The following is a 10021-nucleotide window of genomic DNA, read 5'->3' on the forward strand; positions in this document are numbered from 1 at the left end:
TAGAATCGTAATTGAATCCCACCATGTATGAGAATATAGAATTTAATATATTTTTAACGCTAACTATTATCTAAGTTGAATTTTGTCATAATTGCTTTGACACCTCAATGTTGCGAGGGAACAGCTACAACTTATAATGCTGGAATGAAATATATTAGATTTAATATAGGATTTGAAATCCGATACTCAAAAGTGGGCATCTTTAAAATCCATTTTCAAACTGGTTCCTTGACACTGAACCAACTAGCTGTCAAAACCCACAATCTTGGTTAACGTTGAAAACAGATATTTGCTTTCATTTGGTATGTATTTAGTCCTTGTAGAACACATTGAGTGACACTCTACAAAAGCATACACGTTCACAATGCCATCACGCACCCGCCACATGTTGCTTCGTTGCTTGTGAGACGTTCCCCCGCAAACCATACACGGCAATAGGCACGAGTGGCGAAGGGTCACGCATGTAACACCCTCTAAATCTCCTCACTCGACATGGCTAGCCGGAGTAATCAACGCATACAATAGATATACATATGAACAAGTAATGTCCTTTGTAAAAATTTCAACAATATCTAACTATTGCTTAAACGGTAAATATGTCTTACGTACCTCTCTCCCCCATCTTCGAGCACTTGACTGTCAGATTTGCCGGAAGTAGAATTCAACCAATCAACGTGTAACTTCCGATCACGTGCCCAGTATGTTGGGAATGCCACTTCGACTGTCTGCATGTCTGAACGTAATTCAGCGATCCGTTGGATATACAGTGCAGAAACTTAGACATTCTTCGCACATGGTGCATATCTTCAGTTAGACACTATTTGTACATAGATTTCTGATTTCTGTTTGAACATAAGGTCAGGTTTGGGCAACTGCCTAAATCTGACAGTCTCAGCGAGAGGGAATAGTCGTAAGTCATCATAGATAGACTTTCTTTGGTCTCTTGAAGTAAATTGTTGAATTGTAATTTTGCTTTCCTTTGAAACAATAAATCAGCAAATTTAGACAGTCTAGCCATCCTTATGGACTAGACAAATAATGGGGTAAGAATTGTTTTACCTATGTGAACATAGAACTACTGTAATCTGGTAATGGCTAAAAACAGTTGTGATTGATGAGCCTACATACCCAACCAGGACAAATTTGAGGTGCCAAACTAGAAAAATATTTTTAATCCCAGTTCGAACCTAGTAAATACCATTTACCAATGCTATAAAAGAAGCAGTTGTAATTTAGAAAGTTTGTTCGGTTCCTTTTTATTAAGATTGATAATAGCTAGGCCTACCCTTTCTGTTTTCGAAGCCCACAGTTATTTTTTTAATCATACTGTGCCTTAGTGTGTTCAATGACTGTTCATGTTTTCATCAGCGTTCATTTGTTTGTCATGTTTATTTGTGAGAAAGTACATTTATCATTGGCTCAATTAAATAAACATTGTCACAAGGTATTGTTCAAAGTGTATTTTTCTAAGTGTGCCCTTCAAGAACCAGGAAATTATTTTAACCATACCATTATACTTTAATCCTGTCATCAACACCAAGATATAATTAATTTCTAACCCTAGTTTGTAATAAACCTGAACCACTTTGTGTTTGACCTTAAAAACATCATCTTCCTCAGGTGAAGTTCAGAATAATACTTCTGGTGTCCACCGCCTTGATATTTCTGGAATATTGCTAAAAGCGATGTAAAACCATACTCACTCACTCACTCTTTGTAATTGACCTTCCCCTGGTGTGTATTTTTGTGGGGGTCAAAGTAGTTTATTTTGAAGTTCAAAATATTAACAAAATAAATGGTTTACATTGTTCATATTCATGTCTCCATGAATAGCTGCAAAATTGCCGACACTGCGTAAAACAATCATTCACACATATTTCATGTATTTTGATGGAAAAAAAATACATACAGGGATTTATCTAGATATGTTCAGAGGCTGATATTTGGCCCTAGGCCTGAAGAAAATTACAGCAAAAAAAAATGAATTAAAAATTTGCCAGTTCCTCTGCATTTCTAAAACTATGAACATTAATGAAGCCACTTTTGGGGAATATCATGATTTTTCCCCAAGTTGCCTCCCAAAAGCACTTGGTCTGTTAGCCTAGATAAATCCTGGTCTCTGTTAATGTTCGGCTGATACTACTTCTTCTATAATGCCACTTAAAGATGCTGTCCCTCGTAAAGTTGCTGGAGTTGGTGGTATTAAAAACTTAAAAAATTGATTTGTTGTAACATCTTGTAGAGTTGCTGACGTCACCATGTCAAACGAGGACACAGCAGGCCAGTGGATTGCTGAGCTGTTCCAGCCAGCGTTCTCCTTTGCGGTAGATGATGTTGCTGCACTGCAAGAGGAGGGGCCGATTAAAAGCAAGATCAAGCGAGCACCTGCTTTTGACCCTGAGGCCATTCAAAAAGTGTATGAGAAAGTCAGAGTAATGAATATTCTGGATGCAGAAATGAAACAACAGACGTGGGACAGAGAGATTGCAGAATTAACAGGTGAGATAAGAAGAAGGAGTAGAAGAAGAATACGTTTGTACACACAAATTCCACAAAACATGATATTGATATCGTTCTGGTTAATGGATCATTTATTTTTTTATTCTCAGCTCCCTGAGAAGTATACAACCCAGCTGTAGGCCTATCTTATTTTTGTCTTGCAAAATTCTATGTAATTTTCTTATTCTATAGTCAGGCTTGCTGACTCGGTTGATGCATGTCATTGTATCCCAACTGCTTTGATCATGCTCATAATGTCAATCACTGGATTGTCTGGTCCAGACTTGATTATTTACAGACTGCCGTCATATTGCTGAGTGCGGCGTTAAACAACAAACAGACGTCATTCTTTGGATGAGATGATGAATATTCTATTCATCATATAGGCAGTGGTTAGAATTGGCCTACAACAGCCCATGCTTGTCCCGAGAAGCGACTAACAGGATTGGGTGGTCAGGCTCGCTGACTTGGTTGATGCATGTCATCTACAGACCGCCGTCATATAGTTGGAATTTTGCTGAATATGGCGTTGAACAACTAGCAAAAACAAACAGTGGGAAAATGCTCATTTCAGCGTTTTGTATCAAAAGTTTCCCATGCAAGCTGCTTGTAATATAAACAAGTGTTCAGAATGAACATGATTAAGGGGGGATGGCTGCTTTTAACATTAAGGTTATCACGAGGGCCCCCATATTTCTTTCGTGCTTGGTTTGTAGAATACAGACCCCTGTTATTCAGGATGAAGTTTCCTCTCCCAAACATTAATCTCAAACAAAATTTCTAGAACAGTCCTAGTGAAGCTTTTAATGTGTGGATAAATTGGTCAGAACACTTCAGTAGTAACACACATAAATGACAATCGGTTGATATTATCTCAGAAATAAGCACAATACTTCATGGTCAAGGGGAGATAATCTTGCTAGGTCACTAGACGTGACATTCGGGAACATTTTGATGATTTTATGTTTTGACATGAAATTCTTCTTTATCATTACCAGATCTGAAAACAGTCTGCAAGACTTTAAGGGTGACAATAAGTGAATATCCTAGAAAACAAACAAATTTGAAATCTTGCAATATCAATGAACAAGGGGAGATAATCTTGAGACATCAATTCAAATGAAGTTTTTGCTTGTATATCATGTTAAGTCTGTTGAAGATATATTGGTTACATAAAGACTTTGAAAACTAATTTTAGCCAGCTCTGCAAAGTGATGGCTGACATTTCTACAATTTCCATGAAATCTTACATCATTGAACTATCACTTTACTGATGCTTTACTCTACAATACAGTGTCAATAAAATCCTTCCATAAATCTCAGATATTGAAAAGTTTTAGTGCGATAACTAGATAACAGTAGAAGCATATGCAATTTTGACGAATAATCTTAATCCAGTTGAGGGCACGGGTGGCCCAGTTGTCTAAGGGTCCGCAGATGGTGATGCAGAATTGATTGGCTTACCAATGTTTGCATAAACTCCCCAAATTTAGTCCATGCCCCTTAACAGACTGCTGTTTCCTGATTGGCTGGAAATAGAATGGCCAGGGTTTGTGTTGCATTATTGTCGTCACTGATTTCGTATTGTTGTCAACATTCATTTGTGTGTTAATGATTAAATCAGCAGTGTGTGATGTTATTATTGTAGACGGGGTGGTCGGGTAGCCTAGTGGTTAAAGTGTTTTCTAGTCACGCTGAAGACCCGGGTTCGATTCCTGACATGGGTACAATGTGTGAAGCCCATTTCTGGTGTCCCCTGCCGTGATATTGCTGGAATATTGCTAAAAGCGGCGTAAAACCATACTCACTCACTCACTATTTTTGTAGACATATTTATTTAATATGAGTTGACTTCAATATGGTAGTACGCGCACTGTTGTTTTAGGTTTATACCTCCAAAAAAGCAAAACAACGTTGACTTCTTAAAATAAACAAAACTCATTTCTCATGTCTGTTGTTTGTGTTGTTTTCAGCACAGAAAACTGATTCTCACCCTCAAGAAGGAGTTGACAAGAAAGACAGACGTGATGACACAAAGGAAAGTGATGAGGACTCAGGGTCCCATGTTGACTTGAAAGAAAGCTGTATTTGGGACACCGATGAACTTGACGTCCTTAGAAAAGTTTATAAATCAGCCAAGGGAAGGATCAAAGAGTTGGAGGTGGAAGTGCGAGAAACTCAGAGAAGAAATAAACTTTTAGAGGATGACAATATCATGTTGAAGAGCGCGCTGGAAGTAACTGAAAGTGGCTTTAAAGATGCTAAGAAAGCCAATAAGAGGTTGAAAATTCATTGTGATAACTTAAAGGAACAGCTGGAATTTGCATCAGCTAAAGTGGATGCTGTGACTGAAATGTGGAAAGAAATCAGCGAGGAAAAGTCTTCCATGATGAAAGAAACTCAAGATCTGAGGATCCAAACTGACCGAGAAAGACTGGTCAGAGAGAGGCTGGAAATAAAGGTCGAAGAAGCGGGAAGGGAGATAATTCAGGAGAAGAAACTTGCACAAGAGAATGCTCGTGTGAAGTATGAAACAATGATTTTCGGTCTCCAAAAACATGTGAAGTCTTTGTCAGATGATCTTACCAAGGAGAGACAATCTCATGATATTTCCAAGAAAGCGCTTACAAGTTTGAGGCACCATTTTGCGAGTTTGCCGCTTCACGACATTATAGCACCCCATGTGGTGCAGGAGGATCAACTAAAGAATATCGACTATCTCAGTTTGTGAGGGGAGGAAGAAATAGCATGTACATAACATATCTGTGATTTGTATAAAATTTCTTGATTGTTTTCATTTGTTTTCGGCTTACTCAATGATGGTGAGTTTATTCAGTAATAGTGGGAGGATACACTGATTCATCGGTGGATCGTGATTTATGGCTTCTTGAGAAAAGTATCAATCACAATCGCAAACTAAGTAAAAAGTATTGATTCTTATTTTATTGTATCTTTAATAAATTTTACACCAAACACTAATTACTAGTGAAAATGAGTAGTGAAAATGTAAATATTTTCATACACTGCGCCATACTTGACACTGCCATCTGTAAAGTGTTAGTGTGGCAGGTATTTATCCATAAAACGCACCACAGATAAGACCACAGGCAAGTATCGTGATATGTATCGGATCGTGAGCAAAGCATCGTGATACGTATCGGATCGCACCGTTGGTGTATGGTCCCAGCCCTATTATCCAGTGTATTTGTGGTGGGAGGGTAGCCTGGTGGTTTAGGACCTGTCTGCTCACTGGAGGCCCAGGTTTGATTCCCCACTTGGTGCAATGTGTGAAACCTAGTTGTGGTGTCCCACACTTTGTTGGAGCACCATGGCTTTGAAAGTTGTCTCATTGTTAGCTCACCTGACTGAAGGGGGCACGGGTGGCCCAGTCGTCTAGGGCACCACAATGCGCAGTGCAGAGTTGTGTCCCTTGGGCACGCCAGAAACCTATGATTGTTGCTTCGAATCCCGGTTCGCCCCGATTATGTTTCTAGGTTTGTCAGCACCATACCCGTGCTCGTAGGTTTCACCGAAGAGGTAAGCGATTGAGAGCTGCATTAAGCGCCGTTAAATCCAAATGAGCCCACACCATGAAACAGAATTTCACATTGTGCAGTGAAAAACGATTATTGTCAACCTCGGCATCACCACTAACTCTGCAATCAGTGTCTGGAGTATCCACCCCTCTCATAAATGACATTCCCAAGGCGTCTCCTCATGCTGCTGATCAGAAGTCTGATTTGTAACCATGGTAACATTGGGATCCTGTGCCATTCCTGGTGCAGTGCCTGGGTCAGTTAATTCAGGTTTTGAACTGGAGGTCGAGGGCTCCAGCTCTCACTTGGCGGCCAAGGTAATCCCAAAGGTGTTTTCTTGGGGTCAGATCAGGGTTTGTCATTATTTTTCGGAATTTTATTTTGAATCAGGTGGTGCTTAGTTAATGCTTATGTGTTTATTTAAGTTACTTAGAGGAACAAAGACGTGCCTGACGAGTTTGAGCACACATGCTCTCTGTTCTGACAACTGGATTTCTTCCCTCCAGGACAGCCTCTGTGGGTATTTGAAACCGTTTGACCCGAGATCAGAAGGTCCCCTGCCATGGCTGTGTCCAGAGACCATGTACCGATATCGGTATGTGGTCTCTGCCATGTCCTACCAAAATACTTTAAGATATGCCATTTGCTGTTGCCCTGCCTGGCGCTCGGCGTTAAAGGGGATAAATTTAGGCGGTTCAAAGTCAGTACAGTGACTGAGTAGGTTAGCGCCATATAACTGGTACGAGTCTGTTCCAGTACAAGCATCCAGACACATGTATTAAAAGTTAGTATGGTTTTACGCTGCTTTTAGTAATATTCCATCAATACACAGGAACACCATAAATGGACTTCAACATTTGGGGTATCGAGCCGGATCTTTGTCATGACGAGCAAACACTTTTACTACAAGGCTACCCGACAGCGCACATATATGTGAAGGGATCATGCTGTTCACACAAACTAAACTATGACCTCTGTGGATGGAACCATGGAGATTCGGAGGCAGAATAGGTTCCAAGAACAATATACTCACACTAAAAAGAGGATCGGATGATCCCAATGAAATGTATCTTGGGCCACTGACCGGGTTGTCTGGCACAGACTTGCTATTTACAAGCCACTGTGATTCCCTCACTCACTCTGTTCATTTGACAGACAAGGTTAACACAGCACCAGAAAATGGGGCATACCTCACCAAATTGGTGAAACGGAATAATTATCTTTTACAAATAAAGCAGAACATGTTACGAGAGACTGGTGAAACAGAAACATCATTAGCCGTAACCCTAGAATGGTATGTGCATGGTGCATAAGCTGTTCTCAGTGCTGATTGGTCATTTGAAGTTATATGACGTCACACTGATTCATTGTTGAAAACTGTACGATATGAAGTCATTCAATTGTTCATGAGGTCACAAATTTATAATGTGCCATCGTATGAACAGTTGACCTTTGCAAGGTCCCTCTTCAGGGGTTGCATTTTCACATGTTTCATGTCATGTCGACCGCCTCCGTGGCCTAGCGGTAGAGCGTCCGCCCGGAGAGCGGAAGGTCCGGGGTTTGATCCCCGACCGCGTCATACCAAAAGACGTTAAAAGATGGTACTTGTTGTTATCGCTATATAAGTACAATAATCTTGGACGCGACGCTAAACCCCATTTAACCTCACCTCATGTCATGTCCTTTCTTAGAATGATAAACGGAGGGTCACACTGACTGTCTTTTGATATTAATAATTTCAACACAAGTCGATAAACATGATAAAAGGAGTGTTGATATATTTGATGTCAAAAGCCACAAGGGTAAGATTCTGTTTCTCATCCAAAATCATTCTTTCAACGTTTTCAGTAATAATTGTCTTGAGGGTAAAACGTACAGCTTACCAGCTTCAGTAGCTGGTTACCGGCTCATTATGTGCATCAACTTGTACCAATATGATATGTGAGACGGAGCCCAGCTTACAGCTTCTGTTGCTGTGCGATTGGTGATGTCATTTGATTGTGACGTCATGGTAAATAAAGCATTCGAAACATCAAATTCAATTTGGCACAGTTAAATCTACAGGTAACCTAGTTCTACACTGAATACAGTATGTGCATCAACTTGTACCAATATGATATGTGAGACGGAGCCCAGCTTACAGCTTCTGTTGCTGTGCGATTGATGATGTCATTTGATTGTGACGTCATGGTAACGATGATGTCACAATGGTCTGCCAAGAAGTGTTATTCAATTTGATTGTGGCATCATCCAAGGAGGTATGCTTGGAAGACATTTTGGATGATAATTAGGGGATTATACATATTTCAATAATTATATGTACAATTATTGGCTACAAAATGCAAAGTTGCAGTTACAACAATATTCAAATGATCTATATACAACTGTGACGTCACATCTTTTGCGCCTCAATGAGCGATATGACGTCATATAGTGACGCTCAGTGTAGAACGAAACCTTTGCAAGGCTTGCTCGGTTTCTTTAGGGGGAGCCCGGCTTGTGTTAGCTTACGAATTTGCCGTGCTACCTGATTTCAGTGCCTGTTAATAAGTTCGAGTGAAGTATTACCGTGTAAACAAGCTGCTTGAGCACAAACAGCGCCATATTCTGTTTAAAGGCTGTTGTCGATGATTCAGCTATTCAGATCGACAACCCACTCAAAACACCGGACTCAACCCATTCCGCTTCAATCAGTATATATTTTATTAACACCAGAGAGTTCACGTTTTATTTAGTCATGGTAGAATGTGGATAAACATACTGTAGAGCTAGGTTACAAACATATTTAATAGGGCGCGTTCGGTTCCAAATTCAATTTGGCACAGTTAAATCTACAGGTAACCTAGTTCTACAATGAATACAGTATGTTTATGTCCTATTTCATTGTAGAATGTGTTATATATTGTAAAATCTATCTCGAAACACGGAATTATGGGTGATCTGTCTCTCATGAAAGGTTTACATAATTCATTCCCTCGGCAACGATGAATTCCTCGTAGTGAGTTGGTTATGGTTTAATCTTTAAACCCCCTAATACTATCAAAAACTGTCTCTATTTTTATCAAGTTTTTCATAGTGTAACATACCGTCAAAAACATTGACGAAGTCTTTGACGGACTTTTGACAAACATTGACGAAGTTTTTGACGGACTTTTGACGGAGAAGCAACCGATCCCATTTCTCATCCAACTTTGATGGACTTTGATGTAAATTAGCCAATCAGGATGCAGTTGAAACCCTCAGTCTCGTGTCTGTCTTCAAATATACGTCCCCACTTTTTTCCCAGAGGAATCAGAACCTTTCCTGAGATAGTTCACATTGACACCAGCCTCTTGGAGAAGATTGTAGGCACAAAGATGATGCCCCCTCTGCAGCCATTCCCCGAACGCTGCCTTCTCAACATGACAATACACAAAATACACATAACAACAGCAAAACATTCCTCCTCAGCAGCGTCTATCTTGGCAAGTTAATACCCGCCAAAACTTTTAATGGCCTGTCAAAAACATTGAAAAAACCCAGCACAACTATGACAAAGAAAAGTTGGTCCAAGTTACCCTTCTATAAGGACGGAGATAACAGGGATAGATATAACTGACTATAAGGACGAGGAAAGTGCTGTAGACTACTGCCAATGATGTCACAATTCACTATAAAATACAACAAAACCATGAAAAATGTTCACCGACGACCTCAGCTATCACTACAACTGCCTTTCTACGGTAGCTGGGGTATTCGTGGGTTGGAGCATCACCCACAGATCATTCTTACACTTCACCACAGATGCGGAAGGTTATACTTCCCATGCTACTCGGAACATTCTGACCAGCAAAATAAACCCACTATATCTACTGATCAAATTCTTCACATGGAAGTCCTACATCGTGTGGCTTTCTGGGAATGGAGCCCACGTGACCACGGACAGCTGAAGCTTATAACCCATGCCCGGGCACCTAGGTCGTCGGTTTGACCATTACGTTGTTACA

General features: G+C 40.2%; 2 protein-coding genes across 6 annotated transcripts in view; one reads left to right on the forward strand and one right to left on the reverse strand.

Moving 5' to 3' along the window:
* Window positions 1-698, reverse strand: part of LOC124110906 (glycogenin-1-like) — a 53997-nt gene extending 53299 nt beyond the window's left edge. The window contains exon 1 of one of the 4 annotated variants that reach the window (XM_046470375.2): window positions 610-698. In XM_046470375.2, the coding sequence (XP_046326331.2) occupies window positions 610-622 (13 nt within the window). In that variant the 5' untranslated portion in view covers window positions 623-698. The remainder of the gene's footprint in view (window positions 1-609) is intronic. The other 3 variants (XM_046470376.2, XM_046470378.2, XM_046470379.2) reach the window with 3 other exon arrangements.
* On the forward strand, window positions 684-5294 carry LOC124110907 (centrosomal protein of 128 kDa-like). Of its 2 annotated transcripts, none has more exons than XM_046470382.2 (3): window positions 684-796; window positions 2243-2499; window positions 4473-5294. In XM_046470382.2, exons 2-3 carry the CDS (start codon window positions 2259-2261, stop codon window positions 5228-5230), a joined length of 999 nt encoding a protein of 332 aa, XP_046326338.2. In that variant the 5' UTR covers window positions 684-796; window positions 2243-2258; the 3' UTR covers window positions 5231-5294. The 2 variants fall into 2 exon arrangements, with proteins under 2 accessions (XP_046326338.2, XP_046326337.2); XM_046470381.2 differs by having other exon boundaries at window positions 703-910.
* Window positions 5295-10021: the final 4727 nt, after the last annotated feature.

The sequence above is a fragment of the Haliotis rufescens genome, unplaced genomic scaffold (assembly GCF_023055435.1).
Source record: "Haliotis rufescens isolate VD_foot unplaced genomic scaffold, xgHalRufe1.0.p SCAF_129, whole genome shotgun sequence".
NCBI classification, from domain to species: Eukaryota; Metazoa; Mollusca; class Gastropoda; order Lepetellida; family Haliotidae; genus Haliotis; species Haliotis rufescens.